This window comes from Nomascus leucogenys, chromosome 3 (genome assembly GCF_006542625.1).
Source record: "Nomascus leucogenys isolate Asia chromosome 3, Asia_NLE_v1, whole genome shotgun sequence".
NCBI lineage: Eukaryota > Metazoa > Chordata > Mammalia > Primates > Hylobatidae > Nomascus > Nomascus leucogenys.
Window position 1 is genome coordinate 11,221,006 of NC_044383.1, and position 20,839 is coordinate 11,241,844.

Sequence of the window (20,839 nt, forward strand, 5' to 3'; positions counted from 1 at the left end):
GCTTTTCCCCCCAGCAGCTCAGCTGAGGTGGTTCACTCGCCGCTCCACCCCGTGGGCCCACCCCAGGCTGGTGCTAGTAAATATCAGCTGAATGAATGCAGCACATGGATTCCATCACCAGGGAGCTCAAGGTTCCAGATAATGAAAAATGATGTGAGCCAGAGCAAAAAAGTCCATCATCTTGTGCAACTATAAAGAAAGAGAGAGCAAAGGATCCTTTCCCCTCCAGCTCCCCTCGCTGTCATCCGTCACCTGGCTCTGTGCTGGCTCTCACTCAGCAAATACTCACTGAGAACCTACTAAGCACCAGGCTTGTTCCACTCTGGGTCACATTCTTCTCCAGCATGACTACAAGTCCTCCCATCTGCTCACGCCAGCCTGCCATCCACCCCATGGCAGGGAGTAAATGGGAGGATGCATGTGAGTGCCTGGCACACAGTAGGCATGCAGGAGGTGGCAGTTAATATTATAATGTGTCACGATATTTGTCATGCTTTCCCATCATTTTGGGCTTGTCTGTCCCCTCAGATGGTAAGCTCCTAGCACAATGCATGGCATAAGCTAAGCATTCCACATAGGAAGAAAGGAAGAAAAGAAGGAAGAGAGGGAGGGAGGGGGGAGGGAATCAGTTACGTCAGAGTAAGTGAAAGACAGAAATTCAGTATTCCCTCCAGGTTGAGTAAAACCCCCAAATTGAATAAGATATCAATAATTTGCTCATACTCTTCTCCAAAGTTCTCCAAAGCCAAGGTGGTTAGTTTGTTTTTAGTAAGTGGGCCACTTCCTCCTTGGATTCCACGCTAGAGAATAAACACATCTCCAGGACAGCTGCTCCTCCACTCTCCATGGAAGGAAATTGAGCAGCTGGAGAGCCTGTGCATCTCTGCCGAGTCCAGCATTCCAGGGTCTGGCCAGAAGTTCCAGGATAGCAACACAGATGATCTCAAGAACACGAAAGTGATAACCGTGAGATAGGTATGCAAACCACCATTGTGAGATATATTTGCTTTTAAAGGCACACGAAGGACTGTGACTGTTCCTATTGAAAGACGTGAATCCCAGGACTTGATCGGTCCATGGAGCTTGCGAGGAGACCCTGGAGTTGTGACAGTCCAGGGCACTGGGGTTTCATCTCTGCACCTTCCCTCTTGTCTCTCGCCGGGCGTAGCCTCTAGCAGGGAGGCTTGGATCAGAGTGGCTGTCTTAGCAGGGCTAAATGTTTTCATTTTAGGGACCCATTCTAGACATGATAAAGACCGTAATGTTAATGACTCCATTTCCGCTTCCAAATTATCCTGCTTTTCCATGAACTCACTGTCTGGCTCACCAGAGCCTTTCACTGATGGCCTGGTGAATGTTTTGACTTGGGTACAGGAGAGATGGAAGAGCCCAGTCTGGCTCTTGAAGACACTGGGACAAAGTCTTCGGAAGAGCACAGAGGCTCATGAGCCAGCACCGAGCTTGCTGCAGTTCTGCAGGAGCCCAGCTGGCTCTCACTGCCTGCACAGCGGGGAAGGGATGAGTCAGATTCCCGAAGGCAGCGGGGCTCTCCCTCCAGGCTCAGGCTCAGGGAGGGGGAGTGACTGGGGGCTCCGGCTGCCTGTCTGGCTCTAGAATAACAGGGCTTTGCTGTCATGTCTTGGAAATAGAAAGTCCATCATGACTGGTATGCTGGCTGGCTTTGGGGGCCTCGAATTTTCCATGGCACCTGCTTATGAGTCAGACCGAGGGGATGCCAACCTGTAGCCCAAAGCAGCAGCTGGCAGTGCAGATGGAGACGACTTAGAGACCAGGTGAGAAGAGGCTGGGGCGGTCAGGACTGGAAAAGGAGACAAAGAAAGAAGTGGCCGACATTCTTTCTGGAATAAGGTGCAAGAGAGACGAGAAGAGAAGAGGCAAGAAAAGCAAAGACAACAACAAAATAGATGCACACATGTGGGACTTGAACTAGCATACTTAGGGCCAAATAAGCCACAGAGATGAGAACTCCACCTTCCTTCCAGAAAGCTCTTCAGAAAATTCCACATAACCCATTTTTTCTTTTCAAAGAAGTAGGTAGAGTCTCTATGTCTGGGCTGGCCAGACAAGACTCAGTTTATTACAAAGATAATAACTGGCATGTACTGAGTACTTGCTGTGTGCCAGGCCTTGTTCTAGAACCTCACACCTAGTACCTCCTCTACTCTTCAAAGCCGCATCCTAAGAACTATTATCCCCATTTTACAGTTGAGGAAACCGAGGCTGTCACAGGATGAGATAACACCATGTAGCCTTGCTCTTGACGGCTAGAGTGACCGTGGTCTCAAAACAGATAACCATGTTCCACGCTGGGACCATCAAGCTAGAGGGCACTGGGGCTCCAGCACTGGGCGCCAGGGAGGAAGTACCTCGCAGAAGCTCCTCCAGCTCCCTCAGTGGGTGTGTGGTGCCCTGCGTCAGGGCTTTCAGGTAGAGCTTGGCCAAGGTCTCAGACTGAAAAAGCTGGGGCTGATGGAGCTCCCATTTGAAGCCCAGGCACTCGAGAATCACATCTGAGGACAGAAAATGATGCTGAGCAAACACATCAGTAATGTCCCCACCCAAAGATGCATCAGCTTCCTCTCCCCCAACTCCTTTGCTCGGTGAATCATTAAGCAGATGAAGCAGGCAAGCAGCCTCCCCAGGCATCTCAGAAAGGAAGCAGTGAAGTGTGGGCCTCAGGGGCTTAGTGGCTTTGAGGGGGACACTGAACCAGTCTTACAGGGTCACCCAGGACATGTCTTGTGTCCAGGACAGCTGTCAGCTAACAGCTGTAGGACTTCAGAGGCACTCGTGCTGCCCTCCAATGTGGGGAATGAGGAAAAGCTTCGTGGAAGGACATTGTCTGGGGCACTCTTGGGGGGCCTCATTCTGGCTTCCCCTATGACAGTGTTTCTCAGCCCCGGCACTGTCAACATTTTGGGCCAGATACATGCCTGTTGGGGTGCTGTTCCATGCACTGTGGATGCCCAGTAGCAGCCCTGGCATCTACCTACTACATGCCAGTAGCACTCCCTCCCCAGCGGTGACAACCAAAAATATTTCCAGACATTGCCAAGTGTCCGCAGTGAAGCCAAATCACCCCCCAGTTCCCTGCTGAGAACTACTGGGCTATGAGTATCAAAGCATGACCCATCTGAAAAGCAATAGCAGGCCCACCAACGAGGGTAGGATTCTCATGACCCTCCTTTGACAATATAAAGAAGGCTCTTTGCAAACTGTAGAAGACTTTCCTCAGGGGCATCTAACCTGAGGATAAAATCAGTGATCACTAAAAGAAGAGGCTTTTTGATAGAGGAGGGCAGATGGCGAAACCAAGGATGCCAGGCCAGGTGAGGCTCAAGAGGCCATGGGGAGAGGACTCTGCATGGCTCAGCTCCTGTGTTGTTAGTACAGAGCTGGGGGAAGGAGAGGTGCCTAGAACCCTCAATCTGAGTGCCAGACAGGACCTGAAGGGCCACTAGCCCCATCTACGTATTTCTTGATTTTTGCCATTAGTTTCATGGTGTGACCTTGGGTACCTGATTCTTCTTCCTGTTATTATTATTGTTATTCACCAATGTTATGATATTGCTTGGTGCTGGGGTTCAGGGGGGTTTGCATCTCAAATATTACATCGCCTTAGGTGGTCTGGTTATGCTGAGTTAGAAAAAGTCTCAGCCCATTAGGGTGATTATAGGCAGGAGCGGAATTGTGGATACAGCATATTCACTCACTGGATGTCAATTTCCACTTTCAGGATGGCTAATACATGGCAGCCATCACTAATCAATCCAGAGCTCTTTCTCTCATGCCAGGAGATGGTCTCAGACTACTTCTCCTGTTCAGAGTTGAAGGTGAGAAAAGAATTTATTAGCCTCTCTTTGGAAAGGAGGCTGGCTCTGATCTCAGGCAGTCACACCATGCAGTAGGCTTTATCCAAAAAAAAAAAAAAAAATCTGCTTTAAGAAGCTGCCTCCTCATGAGGCTCAATGAACCTTTTTCTAGCAAAAAAGGACCTATCCTGATTCTTGATCCTGCCTCAGAAAAGTCCTCTTGAACAAGTGCAGCTGTGAACGTCCAAGTCATGACTGATTAGAGCCCAAAGAGACAAAGAACATCTGCTTTATGCTTGCTACACTCTGTTTAGTCTTTCAATACAAAGACTACTTTTTTTTTTTTTTTTGAGATGGAGTCTTGCTCTGTCACCCAGGCTGGAGTGCAGTGGCGCAATCTTGGCTCACTGAAACTTCCTCCTCCTGGGTTCAAGTGATTCTTCTGCCTCAGCCTCCTGAGTAGCTGGGATTACATGTGCATGCCACTATAACTAGCTAGTTTTTGTATTTTTACTAGAGACGGGGTTTCACCATGTTGGCCAGGCTGGTCTTGAACTCCTGACCTCAAGTGATTCACTCGCCTGGGCCTTCCTGCTGGGATTACAGGTGTGGGCTATTTATTGACATCAACACGTTTGTCTTTATCATGGCGAGGAACATGTGAAAATGTGTTTACCAAGCTTGGCTTCACTCACTGCACATTTGACAAATAATTTACCAGGCACCTATTATTTCTTAGGGATAAGAAATGGGAAGTGGATAAGAATTGCAACTTATACACTAGCACCCTGGCTTATGGACTGGTTTCCTTCCATAAAGACCACAAGATGCCCCTGAAATCAGCAACATTCTAGCTTAATCCACGGATAACACAAACTCACCTGCTTCCCCGCTTGGGATGTCCTTGTTCTTGAAATTCTCACAGAAAAACTTCTGCATTTGTGAAATGCATAACCTCAAAGGAAAATGCAAACATAAAATCCAGGAGTTAATACTGACATTTTTCTCCAACTGCAACATGCATTATTCTAGCATAAATGTCCTTAAAGCACCTATTGATCAAGTTAATCATATCTCGCCCTTTGGAAGAGTTTTCTCAGGTCACCATTTGCCGATCTGAAAAACTGTAGGCTTTCTGATAGCTGGCTCATAATGCTGATTCCTGTTTTCAGTGTGTGGGCAGGCCTTACAGAGGAGATATCTGAGGTCATCATTGGCTGCCTGAATGACACCTTATTCATTGTCTAAAACATTATCTGGCATATAGTAGACACTCAGTAAATATCTGCTGGGAGAAAAGAATAGAGGGTTCTGCTCATTTCTGGGATGTGAACTCACCAACAATTTTGTTTAGAGGTCATACAGGTCCCACTCTCAGTGTGTCCAAAAACTAAACTTAGCATCTACCCCAAATCCTCCCCTGCTCAGATTCTCATTTCAGGAAATGGCACCACCAGCCTGCAGTTGCCCAAGCCAGCGTGCTGAGTGTTGTTACATCTCATCACTTGCCTAGATCTTTTGAATTTGCCCATCTCTCTTTGCTGTTCTCGCTATAGCCTTCGTCTAAGCCCCTGTGATCTCCCTCCAGTCACTGCCAAAGTCTCCCAGCCTCCAGCCCTGCTCTGCTGGGAGGCCTGCCTCCCACAAAACGCAAATTTGGTCTTGTCTCTCTCCTGCTGAGAATCCTCCATTGTTTCCCCATTGCTCTTGGGGGAAAGCCCAAACTCCTTAGCATGGCTAACCAGCTCCTGCATATTTCTGCAGCCTGGTCCCTCAGTGGTCCCCACTCCAGCCCTTCTCAGCAGCCTGCACCTGGACCTGCCAACTGCTGCTTTCATGTCTTGCATGCACTGCTCCCTCTCCCAAATGCTCTCCTCCTCGCCTTTCCCCTTGCTAAGCTCCTACTCATTCTTCAGAATAAACTTCATTGCTGCTTTCTCTGGGGATGCTGGGCCAGTGGCTTTACCCCTGCCCGTCCTGGGATTTCCCCCTTAAAACTCTTTCTGGAGTGTCTTGTGGCTGCCTGTTTACTTGTGTATCCTCTGCAAGACAAATAGGGCATGTGTTTACTGCTATGTCCCTGGCACAAGCCATCGTGCAGGTGCTCAGCAAATATTCATTAATGAATCCATGACCACATAGATAAACACCATGGACTCATTGTGCTAAGCCAGGAAGTGAAACAAAATTTGAGTCACATATTCGCAGCTTAAAGACAGTCATCCCAGAAAGCCAGCCAGCCAAGAGACATTTGTGACCACAGCTGCTCTGTGTCATGCAGTGTCAACTTCACCACGCTGTCTCCAACAATCCCAGGAGACCCCATGGGCCAGGGTGCATGCAGGAAGCATGGGTGGGAGCCTGTGTCCAGAATATTACCAACTACGTGCTGCCCTTTCCAAGCGGGGAGGATGGCTGCCAATGACTCAGCCTAAGGCAGGCAGTGGGAGCTGGACTTGCTTATTCAACAGGAGCAGTGGAGATCTGACCCAAGACACCCTCGCTTCCTCCCTCGATCCCCCTCGTGGCTTGGGTGACATGTCTGGAAAGAGCTGGCCAGAGTCAAGAGTTCAGACCGTGATCCCAAAATGGAGCCACAGACTTTGGAAAATATGGTGCAAGGTCCATGAACTCAACTACCCTCACAAACATCGGTGTCATCGGCTGAGCCAAGGGATGCCGGGAAACAGAGGTGAGCACACTGCCTTCTCCTGGGTGTGAGGGCTGCTTGTCAAGATATGCCAATCATCATGTGGGCTCTGCCATTCCCAAGGGCTGTGGTTCATTTTAGGATCACTGGAAAAGGGTGAGACAACTCACATGGCATCTGTGAGTTGTCTCACTGTTTGGGACTAAGTGGTCCGAGGTGAACTTCCACTGCAATGCCTGGTGCGGGATGCTGGGAACGTGCTGTTAGGCTGGAGCTCACACCCCCAAGTCACGACCATGATGGAGAAAGGCAGAAGGGGAAGAAGAGGAAGTAAGTTTCTCACGGACATACGGACTTCCTGGAGCAAACTATCCAAAGATTTGATTAACTAGGAAGAGGTACATAGACCTGGGGCTGGACCCCAGTCCTTCCATTTTCTGTTTCTTGGTCCCAGAGGAAGGGGGGAGTGGAAGAGTGAATGTTTGGAATGCCTGGCACAGACATGCCTTCAGTTAGCATTCTCTCTTTCATTGTCTCTGTGAAAGGTATCAAAATAAAAATGGAGTTATGATGTGTTAAAAACCCTGATGGAGCCTGGCATGGTATCATGCTCCTACAGTCCCAGCTACACGCAAGACTGAGGCAGGAGGATTGCTTTAGCCCAGGAGTTTGAGGCTGCAGTGAGCTGCAATTGTGCCTGTGAATAGCCATTGCCTTCTAGCCTGGGCAACTGGGTGAGACCTCATCTCTAAATCTCTTTAAAAAAACAAAACAAAAAAATCCACCCAACAAATATAGAGGTGGGGAAGGCCAGGAAGGGGGAGTTCTCACACATGAATGCCTGATAATAAGAACTATCACAAAAGACTCTGCAACACCTACAGCCGCACACAAAGGCCATCACAACCTCACACACAAAAAAGTACTGCGAGGACATCTGCCTAGCAACTCCAACTGGTGTCACCCTTGTTATGGATCCTTGTAGCCAGGGATAATTATCTCAGAGCAACGATGTAATCCTCCTCACTTTTCCTTTAAAAACCTTTGTCTTGCCAGGCACGGTGGCTCATGCCTATAATCCCGATACTTTGGGAGGCTGAGGCAGGAGCATCACTTGAGCCCGGGAGTTTGAGACTAGCCTGGGCAACATAGAGAGACCCCATCTCTACAAAACATTAAATAAAAAATTTAGCAAGTGGTGGCCATGTCTGTGGTCCCAGCTACTTGGGAGGCTGAAGCAGGAGGATCAATTGAGTCTGGGAGGCTGAGGCTGCAGCGAGCTGTGATTGCACTACTGCACTCCAGCCTGGACAACAAAGCAAGACTTGTCTCAAACAAAACAAAAAAAACCTTTGTTTTCCTTTACCTCCCTGAATACACACGTAGTTTACAGTGGCACTGGTATTCCATTGCAATGCCTGTTCCAGAATAAACATCAGCCTCTTTTAGAGAGTCTTCCTCTCCTCTCTGTTTGTTATTTAGGTTAACACGGGTCACTGGTCTCTGGGCCCACTATCCCAGAACTGCTCTCTGGTTAAAAATAAATAAAATAATATAATATAAAATAAAATAAAAATATAGGGGTCCCTTCTTCCCATTCTCACCTCTTAAGCATGACTCCTCCCACCCTTGAATGGACTTGGCATTGAGGGCAGAAAGGGAGAAAACCACTAGGCAGCCTCACCAGCTGGGGACAGGGAGGGCTCTGGGTCTTTCCGAGGGCCACAACCCCCTAAGCCTTCGTGGGTGTGCCCCCTCCCCAGTCTGGACTGAGTCATACCTCCCGTGCTGGATCTCTGGGTTTCCATGACAGCACGCATCCATACATGCCAGGGGACCCCAGGGACATTCTTGACACATGTGCATTGAGCGTATATGTGCCAGACACTTTTCTAAGCTCCTTACATGAATCATGTCATATAATTCTCACGCAACCCTGTAAGACAGCATCCCCACTTTGCACATAAACCAAGGCACGAAAAGATTAGGGTACTCGCAAGGAAGTTAACATTTCCTCCTCTCAGCCTCCTCTCCCACACTCGGTGCCCCAGAGCCTGCAAAAGGACCAAGGCAAGAAGATCAGCAGCCTGAAGATCAGCACCTCTGAGTGGCTGACAAGGAACTCCCTGTGTCATGAAAAGCCAGACACTGCAGAAGGAAGTGTTGGCCAGCTGGGCACAATTACATACCCGAAATAGACGAGAAGCTGAGAGCCTGTTCCCTCAGCTTTCCACCATGAGTGACCTTTTCCGTAACTCAAGAAATAGATTGGTCCAGCTCCTGTCCAAGCAGACAGCACCCCCAGGTGGGAAAGGCAGCAATGACACGAACACAGCTTGCCAGGTGGGGCAGAAACAGCCATGTAGTGCTTTGGGGGATATAACGTATGTTGCATGGGGGCATTCCAGGCCCTTACTGACAGTGGAGTTTGCCACCTGAGAGTTGCCTGATGCCTGAAGGTTCACAAGAGTTACCAGAAATAAGCCCTTCATGTTACACACAACCTTTATTCTTTCTAAGAAGTTACTCACAATCACATGGAACAAATTCCTATTGTGAACACAAAGAAAAGGCATGTGTGTGTGTGTGTGTGTGTGTGTGTCTCTTTCTCTGTCTCTTTTTTATTTTTAGAGACAAATCTCGCTCTGTCTCCCAGGCTGGAGTGAAACGGCACAATCATAGGTCACTGCATGCAGCCTCAATCTCCTTGGCTCAAGTGATCCTCCCACCTCGGTCTCCTAAGTAGTTGGGACTACAGGTTCACGCCAGCATACCTGGCTAATTTTAAAATTTTTTGTAAAGACAGGGTCTCACCATGTTGCCCCATGCTGGTCTCAAATTCCTGGCCTCAAGCAATCCTCCCACTTTGGCCTCCCAAAGCACTGGGATGACAAGTATGAGCTACCATGCCCAGACAAGTTTGTGTTTATTACAGAACATCAGTTTCTCCCATACTCAGTAGACTGCACCAGTGACTTCAATTCTTCATCCCTCCCTCTGTCCAAACCTTTTGCCTCCATACTGCAAAGTTTCTCTCCATAAGGAGATGGAGTGTGTTTTCTGTCCCTTGACTGGGAGTTTGGCCACGTGGCTTGCCTCAGTTCATGGGGCCTAGTGAATGTGAAATGGTGGAAGGTTTGAAAGACACACGTGCTCCTGGGCTTGCCCTCGTGCCCTCTGCTGTCACCATGATAAGCATGTGCCCAGGCTAGCCCATCTCAGGAGGAGGACAAGAGGCTCATGGGACAGAGCCCAAGTGCCCTGGCAGAACCAATCCTGGATCAGCTGAGCACCAGATGCATGGCTGTAGACTTGCCCAAAACACCTGGGAGGATCTGCTGCCTCTGGACATGCAGCTTCCCAATACCACAAAGGAGAGGGCCAGATGTGTAAAAGCTTCTCCCCAGAAGACCGGTTCCTCTGCCCCTGCGGTGCTGGAGGAAGGTGTTGTCCTGGAGGAAGGAACTGCGGAGGGTGCAAGGAGGCAGAGTGAAATAAAGGGGGTGTTGACTGGCAGAGCACAGAGCTGAGACACCCCAAGATGAAATCACCGGGATTAATTACTAAAATGCTGCTCAGGCAGTAAAGAAAATAGTTCTGTTTACTAAGCATCTAGTATTTGCTGGCAACAGTGCTGAGCATTTTCAATATATGGCTTCATTTAATCCTCAAGATGACTCTTCATCTTGAAGAAGGTGCTATATAACCATTTGAAAGATGAGGAAACTGAGACCCAAAGAGGGTTAGCCACTGACTAAAGTCACAGAATTAGTAAGTGAAGAAGTGGGGATTCCAGCCCTATTGATAGACTGCTTTTAACAGTCCAAATGCCCAGCACCAAATGCCATTTCTGAACCCCACCCCTCAGGCCACCGCCTCCAGTTTGGCTCAGTGACTCCTAGAGACTTAGTTCCTGCTGCCCAGACCCTCTTAGCAGCTTTTGGGATCACTTTGCCTCTGTTCCTAGGCCTAGCTCCAGCACCTGCATCTCTGGCCCAGCCCTGGCACTAAGGAACTGGGCAACGGAACAGGGTTGGCCAGTGACTCTAGAGAGGGAAGATTTGGCTACTCGCTGAAGAAAGATTGAGCAGACAGTTCTTCTGTGCCAGGTGCTGTGCCAGGAGTACAGTCCACGCTCACTTTGATTTGGCTGTGAGCTCACAAGACTGATGCTGCCAGCCTAGGGATGGTAGTTGCATCAAGCCAGGTCCATGGCACCAGGGAAATGAGGTGTGCCTTCTGCAATAGGGTTGCTACAAATTGCATGTTTGTTTCCTCCAAACCTCTTGTAGAAATTTGATCCCCAGTGTTGGAGGTGGGGCCTAATGGGGGGTATTTTGGTCATAAGGGCAGATCCCTCATGAATAGATTAATACCATCCCTCAGGGGTGGGTTCTCTCTCTTAGTTCCCACAAGAGTTGGTTGTCAGCAAGAGCCTGGGACCTTCCCCCTCTCCTCTCTCTTGCTTCCTCGCTTGCCATGTGATCTCTGCACGCTCGGCTCCTCTTCGCCTTCCACCATGAGTACAAGCAGCCTGAGGCCCTCACCAGAAGCTGAGCAGATGCTGGCGCCATGCTTCTTGTGCAGCCTGCAGAACCTTGAGCCAAATAAACCTCTTTTCTTTATAAATTTCTGATCCTTAGGTATTTCTTTACAGCAACACGAACAGACTAAGGCAAGGGTCCAGCTCTGTGTTTCCAGGAGAGGCAAGAGAGAACTGATCACATGGAGAAGTGAGGGTCTAGCCTACTGCTCGGAATGCCATGAGATTGAGAGAAGATCAATTGACTGGGTGAAAATGGACATTCACAAGCTGTCTAAACACTGAGCCAGGACTAAGTAAGTTTTGTTTGTCCAAAAATCAGTTGGTCCCTGGATAATAAACTCAGAATCCTGTTTGGGTTCAAAGTTCCCAATGGGAAGAAAAATTGTAAAAAAAAAAAAAAAATTCAATCTTTCTCTGTACTTTTGTAACCACTCAGATTCTCAGAGGCAGTAATCACTTATGACCCTGTCCATGCCTGGGAGCTGGCTCCAGAGGCAGCCTTCCTTGCAGATGTGCCCTTGACAGCCACTCCAGCCAATCAGAGTGGCCCAGTCATCAGACACCTCCCCTCCCAGGAATGATGGGCCATTCCCTCCCACAAACCTTTGAGTCTCCCTACCTGTCTGGGTTCCTCAGAGCTTCCTCAAAGTCTATGCTCAGAGCCTTGCACATCTGGGAAAGTGAGAGCAGGTCCCCAGAAAAACGTTGTCTGGGGAAACGCCACCGGTTGGTTGAGCCAGTGATCTGGCGTTCCAGCCGAACTTTGTGCTGCTTGGTAATCAAAGAAAGAGAAGACATTTTTTTTCTAACTCCACATAAATGCCAGGTTTTCCAAATTGTATAGCAGGAAGGAAATCAAGACAAATTTTACAGTGCTGGTTAATTTTTGAACATGGCTAATGTTTCTCACGAGACATCTCAAGGCAGAGACGCTGTATTCCGTAGACCAAGGATCTCAAGCTACAAAGTAATTTGGAATTTAGGATCTAGGACAAGAGGTGTCAGAGGGCAAGAGGTCAGGGAGAAATATTGTTTTTTGCAGGTAGCTCTCTGAAGAATCCACAAGCAGGGATAGTATTATGCTTTAAGTACTGTCCTTTGAGTACTTATCCTAACATGTCATACAGAGAGATATTAAACTGTGGAGATCTTGGGCAAGGAATTTTTTTTAATGGTGGTAAAATATACAAGACATAAAATTTTATCTATTTTACAGTGTACAATTTGGTGGCATTTAGAACATTTACAATGTTACACAACCAATACTACTACCTAATTCCAGAACATTTTCATTATCCCCAAGAGAAATTCCATACCAATTAAATTGTCACTCCCTGTTCCCATGTCCCCAGCCCGTGACAACCACTAACCTGCTTTCTAAGATTAGCCCCTATGTTCTGACTTTATGTTTTCACCTGTTCTGGGTATTGCATACAAGTGGAATCACACAATATGTGGCCTTTTGTGGATGGCATCTTTCACATAACATAATGTTTTCAAGGTTCAGCCATGTATTGGTACTTCATTCCTTTTTAAGGCTGAATAATATTCCATTGTGTAAATATCCCACATTTTGCTTATTCCTTCATCAGCTGATGGACACTGGGTTTTTTTATACCTTTTGGCTATTGTGAAGAGTGCTGTGAATATTCATGGAGAAGTTTTTGTTTGAACACCTGTCTTTTTATTCTTTTGGTTATATGCCCAGGAGCAGAACTGCTCAGTCTTAGACATTTTCTTGAGGTTCCAGGGGAAATTCAGCAATTTCCTTAAAAAAGAAGGACGATACCCAGCATGGATGTAAACCTTAGACTGAAGGCTCAAAGCAACCTAGCAAGGAAAAAAGCACCAGAAGGGACCCACAGGAATGGATGTCATTGATCCCAAGCCACCCAGGGCACCAATGGAGAGGTGGCGAGACCATGGGCCACGGACTAGAGCATCTGAGTTCAAATTTTACTTTCTAGTTGTGTGACCTTCAGCAAGTTATTTAACATTCTGAGGCTCTCAGGTCTCATGTGTAATGGGAATAATGGGTGGTGGTGGTGGTGACAGTAATGGTCATCGTGACAACGACGGTGAGGATGGCGATGGTGGGGAGCCTGGGGATATCATCTTGTTTCCAATGTTGTAAAAAGTATAAAGTAGAATAAAGGTTGGGAAATACGCCTTAGTATAGTGCCTAGAAGAGGGTGGGTGGTTAAAAACTGTGGAATTTGAGTCTAGATGTAGTCCTGCTGTCACGTAAAACGTCGAAGTAAAACATCGTCAGCTCAGACCACAAGCCTGCTCTCTGCTCTCTGGACAGCGCTGCCCGGACGCGCTCTTTCCAGCCGAGTCAGCCAATAACGCTTGAGGTCCTCGGTGGTGCAGGACCCAGCCCCTTGTGGAAATTTGTCAAAATGACCATGACCAAGTGCTTCTTCTCATCACCTACCTTCTTGAGAAACTGATCTACTTACCGTGTTCGACATTATCATGAATGAAAGTGGAAATTACGCAGGAGAGAAAAGATAAGCAACCTAGAAGACAAAAGAGGTAAAGGTGAAATATTTCCATACTTTTCAAAATATTATGGAGGAGATTGGCCTAAAGAATCTATATTTTGCCCCAGGAACAATAATGAATAAGCCTCGAATGTGGGTTATTTATCAATCAAGAGAATATCTTGTTATTGCTGGGTTTTTTTTGTTTTTTGTTTTTTTTTGTAAGCAGGTGAATAGACAGATCTCTGCTGTTGTTCTGGGAAAGTGGCTCAGATAAAGCAAAACAGAAGATAATCCTTTGCCAAAGTGAGGAAGACCAAAAGATAGCTATAAGTAGGCTGATCACATAATTGATCATTCAGACCAGGAGACTAAAGGGATGATATTAATAATTAGGCCTGGACAATGGCTGTAGGCCAGGGCTGCCCTGGAGCCCTGTAGACTGATGGTCACCCTAGCTTACAGGGTCATGAAAGAGGAAGAGTGGAAGGACTTTCCAGCTATCTCTGAACATTATCAGGGCTGTTGGGTTACAAGCAACAGAAACCCATTTGATTATGGGGTTGGGGGGAGGTTAAGATTGATTGGAAGGATGGTGATGAGAGGAGGGTCTCATAGACTCAAAAGGAAACTGGAGAACTCTCTGGGAAAGAACAGGAAGCAGCTGCAGGGACCTGGGTGGCATGCACCAGGAGTTGGTGGCTATTGTTGTCAGGCGCTGCCTCTAGCATGAGTCGGCTCTCCCACAGTCCGTCTATACAGGGTTCTTTTCAATCCAGATTCTCAGCAAGAGGCCCCAACTGGCCTGGCTTAGCTCAGGGGCCCACTCTTTGGCCCCTGAGGGCAGACACCTTGACTAATTCTCCCAACAAGAACGTGCACTGGGGACTGGGTAGTTCCCCAGAGCAACATCGGAGAAGAGGAGAAGCGGGCGAGCTGGTAAAACCAGCAGAAGCCACGGCACTTGATGACCAAGAACCTCAGTTGACCTCCCTTTGCTCCCCAAACAGCACTTCACCTGCATCACAGCCATGGCTATGTTCATCCATTCATCAACAAGCATTTCCTGTGCAGTCGCCATATGGAGAGAGGTGTTAGCCATTTCTGAGAGATAGCAGTGAGCAAAATGCACATCCTTGCCTCATAGAATTTCCATTCCACTTGGGCAGACAGGCTTTTCTTTGCCTTTTAATTGCCTTAATTGGACTTTTTAATTGCAAAAGTATTAATAATATATGCTTGTTGTAACGAGTGAACCAACACAGGAAAGAAAAATTTAACATAGCTGCATTAATATTACTTTTTCTTTTTTTGAGACAGGGTCTTGCTCTGTTGCCCAGGCTGGAGTGCAGTGGCGTGATAAAGGCTCAGTGCAGCCTCAATCTTCTGGGTTCAAGTGATCCTCCCACTTCAGCCTCCCCAGTAGCTGGGACTACAGGCGTCCACTACCACACCTGGCTAATTTTTTAATTTTTCCAGAGCCAGCGTTGCCCAGACTGATCTATATTGCCCAGACTGGACTTGAACTCCTGATATCAAGCAATCCTCCTGCCTTGGCCTCCCAAAGTACCGGGATTATAGGCATGAGCCACTGTGCCTGGCCACATAATATTTCATACAGTGAATGCATCATTATTTATTAAAATATTCCTCTGCCAAGTCATTGAGGTTATTTCCTATATTTTATTCCCATAATAAAAACAATGGGAACAATATGCATACACATTATTATGGCAGTTTGTGTACATATGTATATACATAGATCTATACATGTTACCTATATCTGCATCTGTATATATGTATATGTGTATGTATGTGTGTGTGTATATATATATATCTTCGTGTTACTGTTTTTATTTCTATGAAATAGTCTTCCAAGTGGTACAGTTATGTCAGAGATCTGTATCTTCAATTGAAATAGTTAATACCAATTCACTTGCCCCCAAATTGCAGCAATTAACATTCCTATCACCAATTTAGAAGTGTTGTTGTTTTTTTCATAACATCTCCAGTACTAGGTAGTATCATCATATTTATTTTTGCCAAGCTGGTGAGTGTTGGATGGTTTCAGATTCTTATTTTAATTTGAACTTTCCTGGCTACCAGTGGGGTTGAGCATTCTTTTATCTATTTATTGGCCGTTTAATTTTTTTTTTTTTTTCTGAAAACTGCCTAATCATAGGCTTTCCGCATTTTTCTACTGGGTTACTGTAGTTTCCTTAGCATTTTTTAAGGAGCTCTCTATGTACTGGGGACACTAATATTTTGTCTGCCATACATGCTGCAGAAGTGTATCATTTGTCTTTTGACTTTATGGTAAACAAATTGTTTCATTAGGTATGAAAATATGTCAAGTGTGTGTGTGTGTGTATGTGTGCATGTGTGTGTGTGTGGGTGTATCTCCTTTGCCAGTCTCTAATTTGAAAACATATCTGGGGCCAGGCCCGGTGGCTCATGCCTGTAATCCCAGCACTTTGGGAGGCTGAGACGGATCACCTAAGGTCAGGAGTTCAAGACCAGCCTAACCAACATGATGAAACCTTGTCTCTACTAAAAATACAAAATTAGCTGGGGATGGTGGCGCATTCCTGTAATCTCAGCTACTTGGGAGGCTGAGGCAGGTGAATCACTTGAAGTCGGGAGGCGGAGGTTGCAGTGAGCCAAACTCACACCATTGCACTCTAGCCTGGGCAACAAGAGTGAAACTCTATCTCAAGGAAAAAAAAAAAAGGAAAGAAAAATAAACATGTCTGGGTACAAACATGGCCCTGGTGTTTGAACCCACCTGCCGGGGTCCTCATTTGCATCCATGTATGCATGTGTGTTAAGAGCATCTTTGGCTGTTCAAGTAGCTTTCAGAGGTGCACTTCGGTTTAGAGCAATGTGTGATTTCCTTGATGGCTGAGTTTCCACCTTGCGTGATGAGGCTTCTCCCACCCCAGGTAACACACACTTGCTTTTCTGATCCCTTTATCTCACAGGAGCCAGGATGATGAACTCCACAGCTTAAAACCCTTCACCAACTTCCCACTGCCCTAGACATAGACCCCCAAATCCTCAACGTGGCCTAAAGGAATCTGAGAAGAGAGAAGAGGGTTCCATTCTAAAGCAGACCCTGTCAGCACAGAATAAACCCCACGCAGGACTCGCTATGCCCACGGAGCACTGCTTCAGTTACAGAGAGAGGGAGGCTGGGGTTTGCCCTCAGCTACCCAAAGCTTCTGCTTTCTTAGATCAATATCTAAGAACTTTTTTAGCTGATCTTGAAATCCAGGGACACTCAATGGCCTGGAGATGTGTTCTTTCTTCATCCCACCAGGCAATCCGCCCCTTCATGTGTTTTGAGAGCCCGTGCCAAGGTCCCTGTGGGTGGGCAGGAGTTACCTACAATGGTCTCTCGGCTCCCAGACCCCTCCTGATTCCCCAAACTCCCTCCCTGGCAAGTAGACCAGAGGGACCCAAGTCTAAGCAGCACCTGTCACTAGGACACCCTTCTTGGTCTCTGAAGTGGCCGAAAAGTACCCATTGTACTTACCGTTCCAAAGCCCTTTTGCCCACCACAGGCGTGTTTACAGGGGAAGCGTGCGGAGTGGAGCAACTCCCATCGCACTGGCCTCTGAGTTACAGGAGAGCTGGGGGCTGGGCGCCTTCTGAGCCTGAAGCCTGGAAGCGCTCATCACATCTGGGGCTCACCCTTTTCTTCTTATGGGCCAAGGTGCTTTGACAGGGGGAGCTTGCCTTTGGTTTCCTGGGTGGTTGTGAGCACCACGGCAACGGCAGGGAAGCTTCCAAGCACTTCCTGTTCCAGGGCCAGGTTTCAGCTGAGGCTGGGGCTGTGTCCAAGGCCCTGGCTGATGGGGAGAAGCCGTGAGTGATGGCATCTCAGAGACCAGTGTGGGTGCCATGTGCCTCCATTCCTGTTCCTCACAGCACCTGGGGCAACCCAGGACAGAGCCTCAGTGAGAATCAACCCCCAAATCCTCAGGCTTCATCTGTCAAAGGAGAAGATTAGACTAGAAGCTTCTCAGATGCCTCCCAGCTCTGGCATTCTGGGGTGCTCTATTTCTAGCGTTTTCTATCTGTGTTTTGACAAACATATTTCAACAAAAATTGAGCATTCTGCATTATTAAAAGCTATGCTTAATGAGGTACTTTGTTGATGATTTTTAATGCTGCTCTCTCTGGGAGCTAAGGACTGCCTAAAAGTCAAGGATAAGACCAAGAGCCCTCAAGCTGGCATCCAGAGTGGAAACGTTTGGGTTTGTTTGTCTTCTTTTGTTTGGATTTTTTTTGAGATGGAGTCTCACTCTGTCGCCAAGGCTGGAGTGCAGTGGTGTGATCTTGGCTCACGGCAACCTCCGCCTCCTAGGTTCACCGGGTTCAAGCAATTCTTGTGCCTCAGCCTCCCGAATAGCTGGGATTACAAGTGCCCGCCACCACACCGGCTTAATTTTTGTATTTTTAGTAGAGACGGGGTTTCACCATGTTGGCCAGGCTGGTCTCGAACTCCTGACCTCAGGTGATCCGCCCACCTCGGCCTCCCAAAGTGCTGAGATTACAGGTGTGAGCCACCGTGCCCGGCCCTGAGTGCAATCTTGCAGTGTCCTCAGCAATGTAGCCTATGAAGCCCATGACCCAAACTAGGGGATTGGGAGGTGGAGGCCACATGGGTCAGGGTCACATGGGTCACCACGGGTTCATCAAAGGCCTAGACCACCACCCCAGGGATCACAGAAATCCCTAGTTACAGTAATAGGAACCCGGAGGCAGTACAGCTTGTATGACCCGAGGCCAGCCTCTCCTAGGTCACATATATCCTAAAGTAAAACAGGAAAGTAGCTGCGCTGCCTCCCGTGGCTGTGATCTAGAAACTACGAAACACTCTATAAATGGGAGGTACCCCTGAATTTATCTCCCCCCTCAGCCCTCAAATCCTGTGATTCTACTCCTCCCAACACCATATTCTGCTTTGCAGAGAAGCTGATCACTGTGGAATGTTCTGTGAGTGGCTTACCCATCTCTGCATCCCCAGAGCCCCAGCAACCAAACTTGGACTTTAGAAAGTGCTCAATAAACATCTCTAGAATTGGGTAATTGGATGTCCTAGTCCATAACCACCACTCTGCCGGTGCACCTGCTTGAGTGCCACATGCATACGTGTGCACGTGATTATGTATGCATAGGTGTGTGTGTCTGCTTCTGTGTTTGGGTACGAACATGGCCCTGGTGTTTGTACCCACCTGCCTATGTCCTCATTTGCAACTGCATCCATGTATGCACATGTGTTAAGAGCATCTTTGGCTGTTATCGTAGCTTCTAGAGGTGCACTTCAGCTTAGAGCAATGTCTCTTGGTTGTGCATTGGATTTGGGGTTTGGGAGTGAGATGACAGGGGGTTTCATGGTAGTATACAACTGATCCCAGCAACTGCCACCTGGTTGGAGAAGCAGCTGATTGTCAGGTTTTCGGTGTTTAGTAGAAACAGCAGCAGCTGGTGCTGCAGTCAGGATTTGAGGTGGGGCCCAAAGGAATCCACTTCTGCTCACCTCTCAGCCTAGCTCTTCTGGAGATCAGGAGGTAGGGAGGGACGTGCACAATGAGAGAACCAGTGGGAGAAGAATGTAGGTGACAAGGGGCTGAAGACACTGGCATGTCTTAGAGAGGGGGGTTAGGAACCCCAGTTCAAGGTCTGCCTACCATCCCTAGACCCTCAGGGGCAGCATGAGACAGGAAGCAGGCCTCTAACAGCTGCTGCAGGGGCCTCAGGAGCCAGAGGCAGAGGCTGCACTCCTGATCCTGGTGTGGGCCCTCGCTCATGCTTGAAAAACAAACACTTGTTGTTAATTTATTTTCCTTTTACAAATGCAATGCATTTATAGGCACAAATTCAGAGGCAAAAATTCTTAACAATAAAAATCATTTGGATTCCATAGCCAAATTCAGCATCATTCACAGTACATCAACATTTTGTGTGTAATACACACATTTTTGAAAACGCGGTCCTGCTGTACTTGCTGTTTAACGTGAGTTGTTGGCTAAATGTTAGACATTTTCTCCTGCGTTTTTGTGCATGACTGTTAATGGCGACACTGTGTTTTGTTTTTGTTTTGAGACGAAGTCTCGCTCTTGTCCCCCAGGCTGGAGTGCAATGGCGCAAGCTCGGCTCAATGCAACCTCCACCTCCCGGGTTCAAGCGATTCTCCTGCCTCAGCCTCCCCAGTAGCTGGGATTACAGGCGCCCGCCACCACACCCGGCTAATTTTTGTATTTTTAGTAGAGACAGGGTTTCACCGTGGACGCTGTACTTCTTGATGCAAAGGCAGATGGGGATTAAGGTAACCAGCCCCTTCTGCTGGACATGTGGCAGCTGGAGGTGCAGCCCACCCATCAGGCTGGGCTCCCCTCCGGGACAGTGACAGAGGCTCATCCGGGCACCCATGCACGGGTGTGCACACACAGCCGCTGTGCACCTTCTCTCTTCCCTGACCATCATGTTGCTCTCCACTCCCCCTCGAGTCTGGTCCATGGCTTCCCTCCTAGCCCAGTGCCAAGAACATGGGGGCAGAGAGGGGCTGAGCAGAAGTCTGTGTACAAATGGACAGATTTCCTCTCTCTACGCTGCCCCTTCACCTCCAACCCAAACTTTTCCCTGCTAACTGTCCCTGGAATGTGGGACCCCATGTAAGATTTCAATTAACAAGTTTGAAAGACATTACCCTGGACCAGCTTGACATCCCACCTGCTCCATCATGGACCAACCTACGGATGCCCTCCAGGTATCACTACTAGGGTGCAGTTGAGAGCGGGCTCCCTCTAGTGGCCACTCTGGGGAAGCGTCCCAGGATGCCACACTCCCAGCAGCCCCTAGGCAGAACCCTGGCCTTGGCTGAATCCATCGCTTTCTGCAGGGTCTAGCTCAAGGATCCGGGGCCTTCAGCTCACCCCCAGAACTCTCAACACATACATCCCCCACAGATCTCCCAGGAGCTGAGCTATTGTCCAAAGTCAAAGACAGCAAATACAAATAAGTGGAAATAGCTTCCAGCATGTTTCTCTGAGAGCTCTTTCCTGATGGTGTCAGTAACTGAACCCCTTGGGCCCAGCCCATGAAGCAGCCAACAAGCTGGAAATCCGAAGAACAAAGGTCTTCAGTGACTCAGACATCAAACCTCGCTGAGCACTGCCCTTAGCTGGAATCACCTTATGCCAAAATCTCCTGTGTCACAGTTGCAGGGGGATTATGAAGGGATATTCATCATCTTGCACACTCAGGGATGGGGAGCTCATTACCTTGCCAGAAAGCCCATTTCAGCCCACTCCATCCA

The 20,839-nt window shown here is 48.0% G+C and overlaps 1 protein-coding gene across 2 annotated transcripts in view; it reads right to left on the reverse strand.

Annotated features, from left to right (window-relative positions):
* Positions 1–17,275, reverse strand: part of BTBD16 (BTB domain containing 16) — a 66,866-nt gene extending 49,591 nt beyond the window's left edge. The window contains exons 1-5 of one of the 2 annotated variants that reach the window (XM_030802226.1): positions 17,051–17,275; positions 13,492–13,551; positions 11,649–11,797; positions 4,715–4,788; positions 2,388–2,531 (exon numbers count right to left, since the gene is read on the reverse strand). In XM_030802226.1, coding sequence (XP_030658086.1) covers positions 2,388–2,531; positions 4,715–4,788; positions 11,649–11,797; positions 13,492–13,509 — 385 coding nt within the window. In that variant the 5' untranslated portion in view covers positions 13,510–13,551; positions 17,051–17,275. Of the gene's footprint in view, positions 1–2,387; positions 2,532–4,714; positions 4,789–11,648; positions 11,801–13,491; positions 13,552–17,050 lie in introns of both variants that reach the window. The other variant, XM_030802222.1, reaches the window with a different exon arrangement.
* Positions 17,276–20,839: the final 3,564 nt, after the last annotated feature.